Here is a 21,297-nt window from a genome sequence, read left to right as displayed (position 1 = left end):
AATTTTCTGTACCTTTCTTACTCATAGAGCAGGAAAGGTGCTCTTGGCCTGGCTCTCTCTATTTTCTTAGTATTCATTTTGTAAGAAGGCAATACCTGCTCAAGTAAAATCAGTGATTACTAGAATTATTCAAGAATTACAACTTCAGTGTTGCTATGGTTTGAATGTCCCCTCCAAATCTCATGTTGAAAGTTAAACTCCACTGTAACAGTATTAAGAGATTGGGAAATCTGACTATGATATTTGAAAGGTGAGGCTTTTAAGAGGTGACTGGATCACAAAGGCTATGCCCTCATGAATGGATTGATTCATGGATTAATGGCTTAATGTGTTATTATGAGAGTACACTGGTGGCTTTATGAGGCGAAGAAGAGAGCATGTGAGCACACTCAGCCCTCTCGCCATGCATCACCTTGGGATTCTGCAGAGTCCCCACCAAGAAGGCCCTCACCAGCTGTGCCCCATCAACCTTGGACCTACCAGCCTCCAAAAATTTAAGAAATAAATTCCATTTCTTTATAAATTACCCAGTTTCAGGTATTCTGTTATAAGCAACAGAAAACTGACTAAGACAAGTGTTAAAAGTAAAACTACCTGATGCCTAATACACAACTTGGTACACACAACTTTAATTTTCTCCATATTCTGGTACTTTATATCTAAACATTGGGGTGGAAGGTGAATCTTTCACCTAAGCTAAAAGAGTAAACCCCTTGATATTAAAAGGCACTTACAGTTGCATCCTTGTGTGTGGCTCCTTCGGGCTCATGCACTGAGAGGCTACTGACATTAACCACCATATACCCATCCTTGAAGAATCCAAAGGTGTTCAGATGAACCTTATGCCTCACATCATCCTAAAGAGATGTGCAGTGGTGGAATGAGTATATTAAAAAGTTACGTTTTGATTATTTAACCTATTCATTTGCTTCAAAAACTATGGTATCTAGTTTCCTACTAGCCAGCCAATGTTTCCATATGCTCAGTAATACAAACAGGCGTGGAACTTAACCTTTCTCCAAAAGCTGAAGACGACTCATCAGAAATTCATAAGATATTGAATGGATTCAAGTCACTCCACTGTACTTGCATGGGTTCTGGGGGCAAACTCAGTGGTCAGCTGGAATGTGAATTCCAGGGCAGGAGGAATCATGTTTCAGTCACCCTCACTCCTTCCTGATAGTACAATGCCTGGCATCCACTAGGTACTCAAACATGTTAAGGGGTGAGAGGAAGGAAAGGAGTGGCCAAAGCTGCTCATTTATATAAACCTTTTTATCAGTTGTGTGGACCTGCCTCCTCCCATTGCAGGATAAAAAAATGGTACCTGCACATTAACTCTAACCAATAATTCAATTTTTAAAAAAGATTCATTTGCACCTAAAAATGATATAGTATATGATATGTTTTAGGGAACAAAAGCTCATGCAAAAGGAATCCCAGGTGTTAGTCAAGTGGAGACAGAATCTTTTGGATACAGGAAAATCCTGAGCTTTGCTGAAATTGCACCACATGGGCAGATGCCTATCCCACCTGCTTGGCACTGTCTCATCATCATGATTCCAATCTCAACTAAGGCAATACACTGTAAGGGCGATAGAACAATAGTGTAAGCAAATACTTCTAAAACTGGGGCTCCACAAAGATACTTTATGTTGTGTAAAATTATTGAGTTTTATATTGAGAATTATTTGCCTAAATTACAACATCTTCAATAAGTTTGCAGCTTGTTTGTGTGAGTAGTAATTTTTTATTTCTAGATTTGTGATTTTTTGGACATCAGAGGCAGTCTAATGGCAAACACCAAAGGACTGTGAAGAGAGGCTGTAAATCAGATCTTTAGCACAAACACACACAAACAGAGCTATGACACATTCTATTGCCACTAGGAGTAGGATGATTTTATTTCCTAGCCTACTCCTCCATTCAACAAACACAGCTCTTTGAGAGTCCTAGATTACAGGCTGAGAAGAAGGACACAGTTCTAACTTTCCTCCCTGCTTGGGTCAAAATCTTTGGGCCCTATTTCCCCTCAGTGCCTGTTAAAAATCCAAGGCTCTATGGTCCAAACTTCTGAAATGCCTCAGGTCAGCTCTGGTTTCCCTGTTCTCTTACCCACTGGGGTTTTGGCTCCTTCTTCCTTTTCTTTGACCCTGAGAATTTCCCTTATTTTCTTAGGAGCTCAGCTATGCATTTTTCTTTTTTTTTCAGCTATGCATTTGAAGCACATTTGCTGGACTTCCACTCCCCAGTGGGATAGAGCAGCCTGCAGCAAACCAGCACTCCCATGGAACAACTAGAAAAGCCAGGTAGGATGACAGAAGTCATCTGCTGGAAGGCAACAGAGAGCTGCTAAATGGTAGAAACTAGAAAATCAAAGGCTCACAGCCTTTCTCAGGATTCTCTGAGAGAATCAAGCCCTACAGAAAATGATCTGAGTGACTATTTCCTCAATTCTCCCAAGGAGACTCCCAAGGACCCAAGGACATGGCTACCACCATCTTAAAAGCACAGGAGATAAATTAATCAACCACATACGATGGGTGCCTGAGCACATTAGAGCTTAATCCTCTGGCAGAATTCCCAGCTGAGTAGGGCTGCAAAGAGAGAATGAAGAACAAACACAACAACTCCTGACACATGTAACGTGGATGAACTGCACTACTGAGCAAAATAAGGCATATTCACGTAAAACAAATTCCAGAGCAAGGGAAACTCATTCAAGAGAATAGTGATTACTCTCAGTAGAAAGGGACTTTCCAGTTACTCGAGGGAAGCTGGGGCTTAAGGAGCTTCTGGAGGCACCTGGTAACGGTTACATTTCATTTACTGTTGGCTGCATGAGTGTGTTTACACTGTGGAAATGCACTGAGTTGTATGCTCATAATGAGTAAATTTTAGCATGTGTATTACACTTCATCAAGTTTAGGGCTGGCCAATTAGCTCAGTTGAGCACAGCCTTATAACACCAAAGTCATGGGTTCAGATCCCTTTGTCGGCCAGCCATCAAAAAAATAAAAGTTTAAATTTTAAAAGTATGTGTCTTCTAATTTATCCAGCATGTAGATGCTTTGTAACAGAATGGAAGCCTGTTAAGCGCTTTTTATATTCACTTAGTCCACCACAATGTATCTTTCCTAGTTTTTTTGGAGAAAATGTTCCAATTGCTACCTTATAGCAGCTTTTTTCACGTAAACAGTATATTTCTTTACTATATTTTCTTACCTTTATATCATAATTTCATTTGATGATACAATGCCATTAAAAACAAGTTTTTGAAGAATATTTTAAACAATAATAACGGCATCACAACTCCCAGTTTTCACTACTTTCCAAGAACTGGGTTATGTGCCAAGGGATTTACCTATGATTTCTAACCTCACTCAGCCCCAGTGTGGTTAAGAGTAACATTTCCAATGATAGAGATGAAGACACAAGTTCAGAGGTGAAATGACTACCCAAGACCTTGAGGACTATAAATGGTAAAGCTGGGATTTCAACACAGATCTTATATGAAAGCCATTTTCACACTACTGTCTACTGATATGTAAATCATGATATAACATTAAAGAGCAGAATCCAAACTACATATAGTAAGATATGAGCTTTTAAAAAATTAAAAGGCATATATATTTATACGTATTTATAAAAGACTTGAAAGAAATTCACCAAACTATGAAAAAAGGTCAGTGCTAGTGGGATTGTAGGAAACAATTTTTCTTTATACTTTCTGTATTTTCTAAATTTCTAACAACACATAATTTATAATTAGAAAAAAAATCAAATGTTATTTTTAAAGAAAGTATTACCATTTGCCAGTAATATCTGCAGGACCCTCAACTTACCTAATCCTCACTTTCATTTTTTTTTTTGGTCTTTTGTCTTTTTCCGTGTCCGGCAACGGATTGCAACCCTCAGTGTTGCCCCCGTACCGGACTGGGGACCGGCAACGGGATTGCAACCCTCGGTGTTGCTCCCGCACCTCGCTCAGCCGGTGAGCGGGAACCGGTCTGTACGTGGGATGTGGGATCCGAACCCTCGGGCGGGAGTGCCGCCGCGCTTCCCAAGCGGCGCACTATCCAGTGCGCCACCGGGCCGGCCCCTCACTTTCATTTTAAACTATCATACCACATCAAATATGGTACGTATGGAAGTGACTTTGTAAACTATACCTCACTATACAAATCACAGAGACATAGGAATCTCAGGATCACAAGGGACCAGGAAGGTCATACATTCTAATCAGTCATTCAACTTTATTTGATTCAATTCTACGTAAGTAAACTAATATTTATAGAATGCCACTAAGGGCTGAGACCCCAAAAGTGAAAAATACTCAGTCCCAGAGATAATCAGTCTTGAAAATCTCCAACAGCCAGTCTTAACTGACCAGACACAACGAAACCTTTCCTTTCACTATGGAGAGGCCAGAGATAACGGCACTCTGAGACAAATGCCCCAACCACTCAGCCAGCATCTGGGGATGGAGTGGGAGTGGAAGAGAGAGAAACCTCACATCTCTCCTTCCAGATACTCTCCTAGAAGGGGCAACAGTGTCAGTCTCCTGATAGCAGGGTGACAAAGCAATACAAAGCACAAGCAAGGAGGATTTGCCAAAGTAGCATGAGGAAGACAATACCAGACACAAGCAACAGAGATTTAACTACATTTTCAACAACCACCCTACCATTTCCATTAGCACTGACACAGCAGTATAAGTCTGTCTGTTTCCCCAAGTATTTCAGAGATTGCAGGCACTTGACCTTGTATCTAGAACTGTGCTAATAATAGCTTCATATATCACTATTCATTCTTCTTACAACTCTGAGGCAGGTGTTATGCCATTTTATAGATGAGGAAACAGAGGCTCAGAGAGGTAAAACTCCCTTAAACTCATAAGGCTGGTAGGGAGCAGAGCCAGTAGTGTAACTCAGGATTGTTTAAACCCTAAACCTGTGCTTTTAACCACTTCATACTTTTTACAACCAAAATAAATAGTATATCTTTTGGGTTTTTTTGTTTTTAACTTTTTTATTTAAAAAACTTGAAAACATCAACTCATGATTAATTTGTTCCTCTACACCCTCCCCCCCACTCAAATCCCAAACATCCTATCACTTCATCTATCAATATATCAGTGTGTATCTCTGATAAGAGCTTTTAAAAGAAAACCCCACAATAACATGGTATATTCTTAATCACAGTAAACTGCTTATCAAGTTAATTAAACAAGATTGTTTGTCCAAGAGAAGTCAAGGTTACAGGAACATAAAATATAGTACTGTTCCTAGACACATATTTATAAGGTTGGTAGTAAAAACTTAGTTTTTCCTGGCTTTCCTCACAGACATATTATCTGAAAGCAGTGAGAACTCAATTGGCTGATGCTAATACATTTACGATCTTGCAATCAGTAATCCAAATGAGGGAGCAAAGCATTAGTTTGATGATGATGAAGCAGTGTGAAATGATGTATACTTGAATTACCATAGAAGATCTCATTAGAGAAAATGCAGCACCAGCAGATTATTCTGGATAATTTCAGATTACTCTGAAAGATCTGCTCTTATTTTTGAAAAACTATTTTGTAAAATAAAACTTCATTTTAAGTTTATCAAAATTCTTAACAACATTATATTGTAAACATAAAAATTACTCAGAGGCTGGCCAGTTAGCTCACTTGGTTAGAATGTTGTGCTGATAACACCAAGATCCAGGGTTCAAATCCCTGTACTGGTCAGCCACCCCCACCCTCCCATCCCCCCCCAAAAAAGGCTCATGGAAAAACAGAATTAAAAGATAATACAAATCTCTCCATGAACTTTTTGAAGTATCCTCGTATATACAATTTGCATTTGCCAATTTAAAAAAAAAAAAAGCAACTGCTGGAGAAAAAAATTCTTAATGAAAATGTCACCCCAAAAGTTTGTTTATTTATTTATTTATTTTCCTTTTTTTCTTTTTTTGGTGGCTGGCCATATGGGGATCTGAACCCTTGGCCTGGGTGTTATAAAACAGCCAAAAAGTTTATTTAAAATGTAGTTTTCATACCGACCAGCTGCCAAAAGAAAAAAAAATGTAGTTTTTGTCTTTAATTATGAATATAATTTTCCTCTGTTCTTCCTGTCTTTTCTTTGTATGCAACTTTATTCTTATCACCACAAACGCTTTATCAGCATTCAAGAATACATTCGTACACACTGAGACATAAATTCCCACTGAAGTGTTTCCCTAAAGTTTCAGGAAATCTGAAATTAAAAGACAACAGAGGCTAATAAACATGCTGAGATTCTGAACCTCACCAACAGTCAACTTAAAATGAGATGCCACCGTTTTCCTATTAGGTTGGCAGAAATTAAGACTACCACATGCTGCGCTGTTAAATACTTGGGTAGATGAATGCTCAGACCACTCTCATGCACTGGTGGGAATTTAAGTTGATAAGACCTTTACAGAGGGCTATTTGGTAATTTCCATTTAAAGTAATCCCACATCTAAGAATCTACCCCACAGAAATACCAGTGCTGACGCACAAAGATATATGTACAAGGATATTCACAACAGCTTTGTTTATAATAGTTAAAACCAAGCAATAAAAATGCAATATTTTTCTATCCATAAAATAATAATCTTAATAAATTATGAGTCTTCCTTACAATGGAGGGTTATTGTAGTCGTTAAAAAGAAGGAAGTTGGGGCTGGCTGGTTAGCTCAGTTAGTTAGAGCATGAATATCAAGGTCAAGGGTTCAGATCCCCATACTGGCCAACTGCCCAAAAGAAAAAAAGTTCATATATACTAATATATGTTGTTGTTGTTGTTATTATTATTATTATTATTGGAAGCTGTTATTATTATTATTATTATTATTACTATTATTGGAAGCTGGCCAGTATGGGGATCCAAACCTGTGACCTTGGTGTTATAAGGCTGCAAACTGATATTTTTTAAATGTCCACAAGACAACTTCATTTGTTCAACAAGTATTTATGAGCACCTACAGGCAGTACTCTAGGTTTTGAAAATGGAGCAGTATTCACGAAAAAAAATTCCAGCCTCACTGAGCTTATATTCTAGTGGAAAGAGATAACAAATAAACAGCAAAACACGTGGTATACTAGTCAGTGATGAGTGCTACACAGAAATGAAGTGGGGAAGGCAGGTGGGGAGCGCTGCCACTTAAAGTAAGGTGGTCAGAGAAATCTTCATTGAGAAGGTGCCTTTGAGCAGAGATTGAGAGCAGTGTGGGCTTCAGCCATGCAGATGTCAGGAGGAAGGGTGTTCCAAGCCACAGCACCAGCAAGCGCCACCCTGAAGTGGGTCCTCTGTGGGTTGAGGACTGCAAGAAGCCAGTACAGCTGGACCTTGGCTTAGAAGTCTTTGACATCTCTGCATATACCTGGATCTGAATACAATTTTATAAAGTGTGATTATGCCAAAAAAACAAAGAAAAAAGAAAGAAACCCACATATGAGGGATATGTATATGAAGATCATTACAGTTATGTAGAAAAATCTGGAAAGATATATGCTAAGTAATAACAGTGGTTGACTTTGAGGAATCCAACTGAGGGGATGGAGAGTAGGAAAGACTCTTTCAATATGCCTATAGCACTCTTATAATAGAAAAGCTTTTAGGTTCCCCAAAAGCAAAAAGTTACCTGTCATGTACTAAATACTGTACTATTTTACTTCTTTGAATGCTTTATGAAAAGTAATCATAACTTGTGTTATTCTATTTGTACTTTATCCAATCAAATTTTGGGGGATTTTTATAAATGATTTCTCTGAAAGAAGTATTGTATTTTTAAAAAATCATTTTTATTTCACTTCCAACAGTGAAAGGTAGGGCAGCTTAAATAATCAAATTTAACTTTTTAAAATTGACAACCACTATAGAGAAAAGAACTAAGGGAGGAAGAAGTCACCATTATTTTAACACTTTGTGAAAACCATTTAGAATTAGGGGATTTTCCTCTAATCTCTTATCTTTTATTTTAATATCATTTGTTTATTTTGATTATAAAACTTGCACATGCTTATAGAAAGTATAATTGAAAAAAATACAGAAAAGTAGCTGTAATCTTACCCTTCAGAGATAACTACTAATAACAGTTTGGTGTTTCCCTTCTATATTTAAGAAATTTAACAAACATTTTTCAGTCATGGAAGCTTTTAAGTGATACTAAGCAAACAAAACACATATTAGCTAGAAAAACATAAGCACAGCCATGATTTATGGCTTTGCTATTTGATGGCATCTACAGCAAGATCAGTCATTACTGAGCACCCACATGAACCAGGAGCTATACCAAGCCCATCTCCCGGGTGTGGAGATTTTCTATTTTTAAAAATTGTAATACCTTTTCCAGTAATAAGTGCTTTTTACTTAGATTTTAGAAAAACTGAAAAACAGAAATGCATTCATTCCCTCATTCAACATACATATATGTACTGAATCCCCAGTATGTGCCACACTGCGCAACCAATGGTCAACAAGACAAGCAAGCCCTGGCCTTGGGAGGTTTACAATCTAAGGGCAAGACAAACTGATTTTTAAAAATTGTAAATTGTAGAAAAGTAATAGGAATAACAACAAATATCCATTTCCCCACAATCCAGGATTATCAAATGTCTATATTATAGTTGCGCCAGATCCACAGAAAGGAAAGGAGGCAAAGAGAGGAAAAAAAATAAAACAGCAGTGACAAAGTGAAGTGCCTCTGTTTCTCTGCAGAATCCTATTGCCTTTCATCATCCCTCTCCACGCTCATGAATTGGTTAGGTCTTTTTTATTTTAAAATACTTTTACCACATATATCCATATTCATAAACATCATAATCATTATGTGCTTTTAAAATTTCGAGAAATTGTGTCATATGTATATACTTCTGCAACTTGCATTTTTAAACAATACTGTATGCTTTAAGGACTCTATCTGTGCTGATACATTTGATATGCTCTAGTTTCTCATCTTATCTGCTTGTATACCTTCACCCACACATCACAATATACCTATTTCCTCATCCATGTGCACTCAAGCTATTTCCAATGTTCTGCTATAACAATGCTGTGAGGAACATTCCTGTACATCTACTCAGATGTGTGTGCGTTTCTAGGATACATGTATATAGACATGAAAATCCTGGGCCATATAGTGCTCACATTTTCAATTTTACTAGAAATTGCCAAATTTATCTCCAAAGTACATGAGAGTTGCTGTTCCTTACATGCTCACCAAATCTGAATGTCAGACTTTTCATCTCTCCTAGTCTCAGGGGAAATCAACGCTGACATTGGCTCAACTGATATTTCCTGATACTTTATGAGTGTGAGCACCTCATCTGATTTTTTAGCCATTTGGGTTTCTCTTTTACGAAATACCTTTTTATATCCTATGCTAATTTTCCTATTGGATTTTTTAAAAAATTATTTATATATTCTGGCCACTAATCTTTGATTTTTATGCTGCAACTATCTTCTCTAGTCTTTTAAAAAAAAAAAAAAACTAAAACTGTGTGGTATCTTTTGTCATATGTCCTTTTAAATTTTTTTTTTTTTTTTAAAGATGACCGGTAAGGGGATCTTAACCCTTGACTTGGTGTTGTCAGCACCACGCTCAGCCAGTGAGAGAACCGGCCATCCCTATATGGGATCCGAACCCGGGGCCTTGGTGTTATCAGGACCGCACTCTCCCGAGTGAGCCACAGGCCGGCCCTCCTTTTAAATTTTGAAGGAGAAAAGCTATCAATCTTTATTCCTGACAGTATTTAAGTCTTTTTAAAAACAACTCCTTCTCTAGTCACATATTATAAAGTAAGGCAATATTATAAACTAAGGCAATCATAACTAAAGCCAAAATGTTTCATTATTTTAGTTATAGTAAGTTTCCATTTATATTGTCAGAACTAGGGCTCAGACCCTCCAAACCCATTGTACAGACTGGGTCACCAGACCCCTCACATGCAGGTCCATGCTAGGTAATTGGGAAAGATTCCAGGAGCTGTTGGCAGATGACATGAGCTCAGTCCTCAGCGGCAGGAGCTTATAGATCTGGTAGCTTACAGATCCAGCAGTGGCCTTGCAGAAGGTCCTAGGGGCACTAGCAGCAGTGGCCTCCAGCAGTAATAATGACCTCCCCATGCCCCCCACCCCACCCACAAGGGGGCATCCCGGGAATGGGAGGCACCGTGGATCAGAGCCACTCATCCTTATACTTAAGTCCATAACCCAGGACACCTTGGGTGCACATGCACAATTACACTAGATGATAACCAAGGAAAACCTGAGTGAATGTGCCTGTTTACATCAAATGCTTAGCAAGATTCTGAACATCTGAGGGGCCCTGACCATTTTTCCTATATTTTCCCAACACATATTTAATTCTAAAGGTTTTAGTGTTCTGTTTTCACATTTTGGTCTTAATCGACCTGGAATACATTTGCGTGTATGATGTGAGGTAGGCATCTATTTCATTTTTTTCCACATGGAGAGCCAGTTATTCTGACTATTTCAGAGCAATTTTTTCTAACCTCCTCTGCTCTGTGATGCCACCTGTATTGCATACTAAGTTCCCATTACAGCATAAATCTACACCTGTGCTTCCTATTCTACCTCACCAATCTGCTTGTTTTTTTTTTTTTTTCCTTTTTGTCTCTTTTCGTGACCGGCAACGGATCGCAACCCTCAGTGTCGCGCCCATACCGGACCGGGACCGGCTCCGAGATCGCAACCTCAGGTGTTGCGCCCGCCCCTCGCTCAGCCAGTGAGCGGCCGGTCTGTATGTGGGATCCGAACCCTCGGCGGGAGCGCCACCGCGCTTCCCAAGCGGCGCACTACAGCAGTGCGCCACCGGGCCGGCCCACCAATCTGCTTGTTGACTCCCTCTCCAGTACCATCCAGCTTTATAATGTGATACTGAGTAAAGCAAGACCTCGCCCTTCCTCCTTGTTTAGATTTCTGTGGGCTAGTTCAGGACTTTTGGTGACTAGAAGGGAGAACCACAAGGGCTTCTGTGGTGCTAGTAACTGTTGTCGACCAGTACCCAAAGGGAGACAGTAGGAAAAGAAGAGGCACCCTTTATGGTGTCAGGAGGACCTTACAGGATGCTGACCTGTAAGGCATCCTAGTTTATTTTAGGTTCCTTTTTATAAGCCAGTGAAAATAACAAATCATACTGATTAAATCAATTATGTCTGGTACCGAGCTATTTACAGAACATTTTCAGCTGCCAGGGTGCTTGAAGATTCATAGCTAACTACTTATCAACAAAATAAGAACATAAGTTTCTCATTTACAAAGCTTCCAGGGTCCTGAGTTCAATCAAAGGTCAGACCTCAACGGGAGGGAGAAGGGGGAAGTAGGCAAAAGGGGTGCCAGTCTTGCTGGCTTCCCTAGAATAGCAAGGACTTTGTCAGCTTGCTATTTAGTACCTCACACTGTACTAATAAATATCATCCACCATTTATTGGTTGCCTACTGTTAGTGGTAGGAGACATTACCCTAAGAAGCTTAGTATTCAAATTCTTGGCTCACTGCATATAGATGGCAATTTGCAAATGCAATTGTCAAATTCACTTATATAACAGTAATCCAACAGCTAAGCACATGAGGTGAGAGAAAAACTCAGAGATGATTGGGATCCTAGCAAACAGCTAATCTTGTCCACAGTCACTGAGGGCTTCAGACATCTGAATGAAGCTCACCCAGTGCAGGTGGTAAAATGGAAGGAGCCCTGATCTGGATTCAGATTCTGACTCCTCCACTTACTTAATCACAGCTCCATTTTCCTAATTTATAAAGCAGAGACAATAACATTTATCTCAAAGGGCTGCTATGAGGACATTAATAAATAAAAAAATCAAATATTTGGCACAGTCTCTGGCTTATAGTAGATGCTTTAATAACAAGTAGCTATTACTATCACTTAAAATTTGGATTCTGTAGGACACTTTATTTTCCCAAGTAAGCCCAGAACAGTGATCTCAACCTTTCTGTGCATATAGGCGTACTTTAAAAAGTTCACAGAAAGATTCATATTATCTTTTAATTCTATTTTTCCATGAACTTTTTGAAGTACCCTCGAACAGCACAGTTTCATTATATTAGGATTTGGGCAGCATACTCAAAAGATTTAAAACAACACGAAATGTGTCAACAGCACCCACCTCAGTGTCACACTCTCCTCAGCTCTCTTCTTTTAATCTGAGTAGCCTTGGGTAAGCTGTTGGTTGTCTTGACCATGTGCTTTTCCACTCTCACAAGGCAAAGGTGTTGGGCCTAACCTCATAGTGCCTCAACAGCACAATGTATCTTTTTCTACAGCACCTAGTAAGATGGTCAGCTCAATGTTCTGGGCAGATATGGCTAACCCATGGACAGACATGCACCCAGTCACAGCAAACACTAATTTTGCATATTGGTCCCAGTTTTGCAGGCATGCCTAGGAAGTGTTTGAGGTTTACCAGAATGGACCAACTAACAATCAATGGGCCTGAGATGAGGCACAGCAGGAGTGAGAAAAAAAATCCTCTTTTAATTTCCCAAAACTGGCTGGTTAGCTCAGTTGGTTAGAGCGTGGTGTTAAAGGGTTCAGATCTCCATACTGGCCAGCCGCCAGAAAAAAAAAAAAAAGAAGAAGAAGAATATTTGTTGAATGAATAAGACAGTAGAACTCATATATTACAAAGTCATCTAGTAAAGTTAAAACCACTCATTTAAGGCCGGCCCGTGGCTCACTCGGTAGAGTGCGGTGCTGATAACACCAAGGCCACGGGTTCGGATCCTATATAGGGACGGCCGGTTTGCTCACTGGCTGAGCGTGGTGCTGACAACACCAAGCCAAGGGTTGAGATCCCCTTACTGGTCATCTTTTTTAAAAAACAAACAAACGAACGAACAAAAAAAACCCCACTCATTTAAGTCAATGAATACATATTGGTAGGTATTAAGTCAAAATAAAATGTTTCAGGCACATATTTTTTGTGAATTTCTGCTTTAACCTACCTTTTCACTTAACATCTTCTGGCACAGATCCCATCAGTGAAAAGGGCTTCTAATGTGACTAGCCCAAAAGTTATATAGAACTTAATGGCAGTCGGTATTCCAACCTAGATCTATCTATTCCAAGGCATGCTCTTTCCTGAACTGCTCAGTAAGTCACTGGTATAAAGTTTTGATTATTTCAGTTATAATTTGTGGATAATTATCATAAAATTAAGTACCCAACCCAAGAAATATCCAAATTAAAGTACCCAAAGCTTTAGTAAGACACTTCCTAGCCACTGTCTCATATGCAGCAGCTACCTGAAAGCTAGAATTATCACTCATCAAAATATTTTGTATTTTAAACACAATATAAAAACTTTATTCAAAAATCTTTGACATAAAAATTAGATTACCCTTTTTTATTCCATGAATAAAAATTAGAAAATGACTATTAAAATAACACCAACGGCCATTTAAATATTACCATTTGTTAAGTGTTATGAGTAAGAATAAATGTTTATTGAATAAATAAGTGGAAATCTCTCATCATCCACAAAAGGCCAGATTACATTCTACATCTTAAGTCTAAGAAGTCAACAAGTATTAAAATACCTAAGAAAAATTCCCATCAACAGAGGAAATTCTACGTTGTACTCAGAATATGGAAGACCACACACCAAAACCTCCGTGGGGGTAAGGACTGCACCTAATGTAAACAGCCTATAAATGCCTAAGCATGTGAATGCCTAAGAAATGATACTTGTTTGCACTTTATATGCTTTTGTCTTGTGTGCCACATTTGAGAAATATAACAAGATCTACTACACAATAAAATATTTAACTTAATCAACAGTCCTGTCCTTTGACACCAAACGGCATGATTAAAGATCAATACACCTAGGGCCGGCCCGGTGGCGCACTGCTGTAGTGTGCCGCTTGGGAAGTGCAGTGGCGCTCCCACCGAGGGTTCGGATCCCACATACAGACCGGCCGCTCACTGGCTGAGCGAGGGGCGGGAGCAACACCGAGGGTTGCGATCCCGTGGCCGGTCCCGGTCCGGTACGGGCGCGACACTGAAGGTTGCGATCCGTTGCCGGTCACGAAAAGAGACAAAAAGGAAAAAAAAAAAAAAAAAAGATCAATACACCTAAAGAACAAAGGGTGGAAGCACTGGGAATCAACAGGGGCCAACATCACAAAAAGAAAGACAATCAGCAACTATGCCCCCTAATGGAAGAACACAGTACTACCTATCAAGCAGTCTTACTAAAATAATCAAATCTGAACATGATCAATGCTCTGGATCCAATTAGCAGCCTCCAGAAAATACAAAGGATAGACAAAAGTATTAAACTACACCGCAAGGAAACAATTAGCAAAATCTAGTATGGGGGACTGGGAGGAGTGAAATCCTCTATATTAAAGGAGATTTGAAACACACATTAATCAATCACAATGTAAGAATACTATTTAGATTCTAATTTTTCAAAAATTTTTAAATCTATGACCAATGGAACTTTGAATCTGATTTGATACTTGATGGTGTTAAGAATTCTTTTTGGTATAATGGCACTGTAGCTATGTTTTTCAGAGTCCTTATTTTTTATGGTACAAACCAAAATATTTATGGATGAAATGATATGATGCCTTTGATTTGCTCTAAATAATATGAGAAGACAATGACAAATGCTCACAACAACGTGGAGAAAGGGGAACCCTCATAAATTGATGGTGGGATGTAAAATGGTATAGCCACTTTGGAAAATAGTTTGACAGTTTTTTAAAAAGTTAGACAGAAATCTACCATATGACCCAGCAATTCCACTCCACTGGGTATCACTCAAGAAAAATGAAAACATATGTCCCCACAGACTTGTGAATGTTTGTAGCAGCATCATTCATAATGGCTAAAAAGCAGAAACAACCTGAATGTCCATCCACTGGTGAATAGCTAAGCAAAATGTGATATATTCACATGTGGAATAGTATTCAACAATAAAAAGAAATGATTTACTGATACATGGTACAACATAAATGAGCCTCAAAAATGTAAGAAAGAAAGAAGCCAGGCACAAAAGAACACCTACTGTATGATTCTATTTATATAAAATACCCAGAAAGTGCAAAGCTATAGAGACAGAAAGTAGATCAGTGATTACCTGGGGCTGGGGGGAAGGGGAATGAGAATTAACTGTAAACAAGCACAACAGATCTGTGGGGATGATAGAAATGTTTTATGCCTGGGCTGTGGTGACAGTTGCACAACTCAGTAAATTTACTAACAATCATTGAATTATACACTTACAATGGGTGGGTTTTTTGTGGTTTTTTTTTTTTTTTTTGGCAGCTGGCCGGTATGGGGAAATGAACCATTGACCATGGTGTCATAAAGCCACACTCCAATCACTGAACTAACTGGCCAGCCCTACAATGGGTGAATTTTATGGTATGTAAAATACACCTCAATAAAGTTGTTTTAAAGAGATAAGAAATATAGAGATAGGTCAAAAGAGAAGGAATGTGAGAAGACGGGGAAAACAAGAATGACAGGAAAAGTAGCATGGAATAAAAAATGAATAAAAAAGAACTCATTTCTAGTTTTGAAAAATAATAAAAAATGATAACAGGAAAGTGAAGTGTGTGGGGATGGGGCAGAATTAACCATTGGTTGATGGTTATTGAGACGGGTGACAAGTACATGGGAGTTCATTATACTATTCCACCTACTTTGGTGTATTTGAAATTCTCCACAATAAAAAGTTTTTTAAAAGATCAGTGCTTATTCCTGGTACTCAATGTTCACGTTATTGCCAGGCTGGGTTTCCAATGTAATCAAGTCTCCTATTTCTCTCAGTCTTAAGCAAAACAAGACAATCTAATGTTGCTGCTCTGACAGGCTCTCTTCAGGTGATTTCCATTTCCTTGGGCAAGAAGTTAGAATGTTATTTTTAGAGAAAAGAAAAAGTACAGTATAGATAATAGAATGAGCACCACAGTACTTATGAAACATATTACAAAGATGAAAAAAATAATGTAGCACAACAGGGAGAAATCAATCACCAGTGATTGAGTTTGGATGTGCTGTCCCCACCAAAACTCATGTTGAAATCTGATCCCCAATGTGGCAGTGCTGCAAGCTGTTTGAGCCATGGGGGCGGATCCCTCATGAATGGATTAATGCTCTCCCTGGGTGGGGGGATTAATGAGTGAGTTCCCGCTCTATTTGTTCCCGAGAAAGCTGGTTGTTTAAGAAGACCCTGGCACGCGTGCTCTCACCTCTCCCCTGCCCCCTCGCTTCCTCTCACCATGTGATCTGCTTGTACCCGCTGGCTCCCTGCCACTTTCCGCCAGGAAGAGAAGCAGCCTGAGGCCCATGCCAGATGCAGCTGTCCCACAATCGTAAGCCAAATAAACCTATTCTTATAAATTATCCAGTGTCAGGTATTTCTGTTATACCAACACAAACGGACTAATAAAACAACCAGAATCATACCAATGCAGTTGCTTCTACCACTAAGGTTGGTATACTTTTCCATCTATACCAATATTGCCAGCATTTACTTAATGATGCCAGCCACCTGGTATTTTAATTCTACAAATGTACAAAGTGCACTTGGAATGGGAGCCAGAAGACATGGTCCTAGTGTATCCTATTACTAGCTTTGTCTCAAATTTGTATGAACTCAGCTACATCACTTAATCTAAGACTCAGGGTCCTACGCTATAAAATGAAAGTCTGAAACATAAGTAGTTATAAACCTGGGGGATAGGGCCCATGAATAACATTCAGCAGGATTATAAAGCCTCAGAAATCCCAAGAAAGTTTTGTCTACATTTCTACCTGTACTTCTCTGGGTAGTTCTTAGCTCTTAGCAGGTTCTCAAACGGAGCCACGATTCACTTATCATCCTGTGGCTAAAAACCATTTTAAACGGGATTAATTTTTATTTACAAACAACAAAAGCTGATACCCCAAAGTATGGTTGTACTTGTATGGATCTGGCCAGGCTTTTAAATCCAGATTCTATACTCTTTATTCTAAAGAGTAAACTCTATATTCTAAACTCTATATTCACAAAATATAATATTTCATGATTTGTTAAAGCAATGTGTTTTTACAAGACAAACTTTCTACAATCCACAACTTCCTTAGAAAACTGTGTAATTATGAAAATAATGTACAAGGCTTTGGATCATAACGATTGACTTCTCTATTCCCCAGATGTATTAACCTGCACAGCCACCCGGAAGTACTTATAAGCCTTAGCGAACTTTTAACTGAGTTATAAATATAAAGCAAGATACACAGGATCATTCTAGATCTATCATAAATCTTTCTTCCCGAGCCAGACAATGACCGGAACCAGGAAGCTAAAGCAGGCCCCCTAATTAGAAACACATTTTTTTTTTTTAAGAAGATGACCGGTAAGGGGATCTTAACCCTTGGACTTGGTGTTGTCAGCACCGCACTCAGCCAGTGAGCGAACCGGCCATCCCTATATAGGATCCGAACCCATGGCCTTGGTGTTATCAGCACCGCACTCTCCCGAGTGAGCCACGGGCCGGCCCTAGAAACACATTTTTAATAAATTCTCAGTCACGTATTTCAAACGAGATTTAAAATTCTTCCTAGAGGGGGCCGGCCCGTGACTCACTCGGGAGACTGAGGTGCTGATCACACCAAGGCCTCGGGTTCGGATCCTATATAGGGATGGCCGGTTTGCTCACTGGCTGAGCGTGGTGCTGACAACACCAAGTCAAGGGTTAAGATCCCCTTACCGGTCATCTTTTAAAAAAATTTAAAAATTAAAAAAAAAATTTCTTCCTGGAGATGCCCGCTTTGGTCAGTCCAGAGAGTGCCCTAAACCGAACCGGAAAACTGAGGTTAAGTTTCCGCGCACCTTCAAACGTCCAGGTCCAAGGGCATGGAAGAGCGGAGACCGCAGACGAGGTAAGTCGGGATGAAAGTTGTAAGGGAGAAGGTAGAACAGGTTGTTCTCGGCAAGGAACCTAGGGAAGCCAGCGGATGGCGAGAGCAGCCTCCCGAGTCCTTCGGAGTTACGCCGCAGCTCAGCCCCTTCCCCTCCCTCAGCTCGAATCTTCCTGCCCCTAGCAGAGGGCCCGAGGACCCCCGCGTAGACCAGCGCCGTCCAGCTCCACCATCCCCACGGCCCCCGCCAGACTCCTGTCCGAGAAAGGCCACGGCCGGAGGCAAAGGGGTGACTCAATCGCTCCGAAGCTCCCGCTGGGCCAAAGTTGCCCTTAGCCCCGGGGGAGTGGCCTCGGCCTCCGCCCCCCTGCCCAGCCCTGCCCGGCCTTACCTTGAGTGCCAGGTGGTGAACGCGGCCCAGACCCGGTTCGGCCAGCAGCTGCAGCAACCCCAGTATCGGGAGCAGCCGCAGGCCCGCGGCCAGCCGACGACAGCGGGAGCCCGAGGGCCCAACGGGCGCCGGGGCGGCCATGTTTGCTCCAGCATCACCAGCCGCTTCCTCTCCCGCCCACTTCCGGGGTTAAAGGGCAGCGGCCGCCGGAAGGGCTCGGAGAGGGGGTGCGGCTGCTGGCGCCGCGGACTCTGTGGTGGTTTTTCTGAGGCTTGCGACGCGGGAAGTCGCCGAGTGGTCTATGCTGGTCACGTCGGGGCCTGTCAGTTGGCCTCCCCTGCGCAGACTTTCGGTTTAGCCAGAAGAGGTGAAGGGCCCCGTGCGGACCCTGTGGACGTTGCCAGGACGACGGTGGCCGAGCAGGGCCAGCATTGGCCTCGCTTCCGCGTCGTGGAGCTATGGAAGTGACCCCGGGCCCAGGGGACCCCTAACCGCAGGGAGGGGGTACGCTGTGGCTGCAGCACGATGTGTGGCCGTTGATTGGACCGATTTCAACGAGCGTTGACTCGGTGAAAAGTGTCTAAAACTTTCTGACTTGTGAAGGTCCCTTGGTTACTTCCAGGCACTTCACGCTCCAATTTCAGGCGAAATGATTGCAGTAATACCATTTGTTGAGCCCTTATAAGGCAATTCATTAAGCATTTTGTTGTATTTAGTCCTCGAAAGATTCTAATGAGATAGGAGGTAGGTATTATCGTTATCCCCACTTTACAAGTAAGTAAACTGGAGCTCTGAGAAATTAGGTCACTTGTTCTAGGTTGAACGGGGAATCACATGGAAACGGTTAACCGCTGTCTTATATTGCCTCGTGCTATTTTATCCGATCGCTACAGTCTGAGTTTTTCTCGTTTTTCTCTTAATTCTGTATGAAAACTTTATTGGCTACTAATCTTTAGAAGTTAAAGGGACTGGCTGGCGAGTTAGCTCACCACAAGGTCAAGGATTAGGATCTCAACACTGGCCTGCCCCCCCCCCCCCCAAAAAAAAAAAAATGCAGATAGACCAGCCAGGTTTATTTAGTTCCTAGATTCTTTTTTAGCCTGCCGCACAGTAATGCACGTTTTTGTTTTTGGTGTAATATTTAAGCAAAAGAGGAGAAAATAAAAACCACCAGGAATCCCAATACCAAGTGACCATCAGTGTACTAGTATGGTTCGTGACACAAACAGATTCTTAAAGTTTTTAACTGCAGCTAGAAACTGAAATTAACATGATATATTTTAATGGTGCTACGCTCAGGTTAAAAAAATCAATTGGGAAAATACAGAAGAGGGGGGGAGTCCTGGATTTTTTTTAGTAAAAGTCATAAATCTATGAATTCTTCCCTTGATTAAAAAGCCAGTTCCGGCACACCCTCTCCAAGGACAAAAGTAGGGCACTAAGGTAGGTGGGGCCAGGAAAATTGTAGTTAATCTTAAAATACCAGCGATTATCACTCAGGAGAAAGGCAATGATTACTAGGTGGGGAGAATGTCCCCTTTCTTCCCCAACCTCTGATCTTTGGCCATCTATTATGAATATATGGTCTTACATGTTTGAAAATAATTTTCATCTGATCCTTTCACAGGTAAAGAAACAGAATAAAAAACTATAATTATTATTTTGTGAATCCACATAGGGAGATAATAGATTTATTTACTAAAAATTAAATATGCTAAGTATTCTGTTAAGTATTTTTTGTATATATTATATCATTTAACATTACAAAAATAAAAGATATATTTTTATTTCCTTTTTTTTTTTTTGATGAGGCTTGGTTACATTAATTTATTCAAGGGCAGCCTAATCATTTATAATAATCCAACTGGAATTCTCATCCAAGCTCTCTTGACAAAGACAAGCACATAATCTCTGAATGTGTTAGAGAATTGCGGTAAAGAAAAATACTTTGCATATTAGGCTTGAAGGGTCCTTAGATAATCAACAGATCCATCCACCATATTTAACAGATGTGGAAACAAATCCAGAGAACTTAAATGACTTGCTCAAGATCACACAACTAGTTGGGCAATTTTCAGCAAACATCTTTAAAATCAGGATTGGAGCCTCAGAGGTTTCAGAATTGGATCAGTACTTTTTCCAGTATACTGCACATGACTCTCTAAATTCTTATTTAGTTTTTTAAAAAGGTAAAGCCCAAAGTCCGAGTAACCAGTGTTTTATTAAATGAAATGCTAGAGAAACTTTCAGAAAGCATTTTAAAAATCAATTTGAGAGAACATAGTATGAATGTAAAATAAGTGGTATTTTCTTTTAGGTATCAAGAGGAAACACTAAAGACAGTTAACTGATTCTCACTTCAGTATGAAACTAAATGTTAAAGGGGAAGGTGATTTTTAACTGCAATTTCACTTTTTAAGTGCAAAGACAGTTTGCAATGCTTTGGAGTCTTTTTATTTTTTACTTTTTTTTTTTTTTTCCCTCAAAAAGACAACCAGTAAGGGGATCTTAACCCTTGATTTGGTATTGTCAGCACCACGCTCTCCTAAGTGAGCTAACCGGCTATCCCTATATGGGGATCCAAACCCAGGGCCGTGGGGTTATCAGCACCACACTCTCCCAAGTGAGCCACGGGCCAGCCCCCTATTTTTTACTTTTTAAAGTTAGGTGTCCAGTTTGTTAGAGTGCTGGCTTATAACACCAAGGTCAGAGTTCAGATCCCCATACTGGCCAGCTGCCAAAAAATAAAAAATAACTAAAATAAAGTTAGGTTCCATTTTTGAGAATCTGGTTTTAAATTTGAATATAATACTAAAAACAGAATGAGCAGGTAGAGTCTTTCTTCCATTCAATAACATAATAGTGTTGAAACATTAAAATCGTTTCAAAATAGAAGACTTGTTTTTTAGTTCTGGAAAACAGTTTTACAAGGGCTTAAAGTTGGTTTCTTGTGATTTCTTGCTTCTTTTATACTTGGGAATTATGGGGCT

General features: G+C 40.0%; 1 protein-coding gene across 2 annotated transcripts in view; it reads right to left on the bottom strand.

Moving 5' to 3' along the window:
- Window positions 1-18,465, bottom strand: part of GPR107 (G protein-coupled receptor 107) — a 69,101-nt gene extending 50,636 nt beyond the window's left edge. The window contains exons 1-2 of one of the 2 annotated variants that reach the window (XM_008578879.1): window positions 18,308-18,465; window positions 735-857 (exon numbers count right to left, since the gene is read on the bottom strand). In XM_008578879.1, the coding sequence (XP_008577101.1) occupies window positions 735-857; window positions 18,308-18,448 (264 nt within the window). In that variant the 5' untranslated portion in view covers window positions 18,449-18,465. Of the gene's footprint in view, window positions 1-734; window positions 858-17,887; window positions 17,969-18,307 lie in introns of those variants that run through there. The other variant, XM_008578880.1, reaches the window with a different exon arrangement.
- Window positions 18,466-21,297: the final 2,832 nt, after the last annotated feature.

Source organism: Galeopterus variegatus, unplaced genomic scaffold, assembly GCF_000696425.1.
Source record: "Galeopterus variegatus unplaced genomic scaffold, G_variegatus-3.0.2 Scaffold1777, whole genome shotgun sequence".
Taxonomy (NCBI): domain Eukaryota; kingdom Metazoa; phylum Chordata; class Mammalia; order Dermoptera; family Cynocephalidae; genus Galeopterus; species Galeopterus variegatus.
Note: the sequence above shows the minus strand (reverse complement) of the source record. Positions and strands in the feature narration are given on the sequence as shown.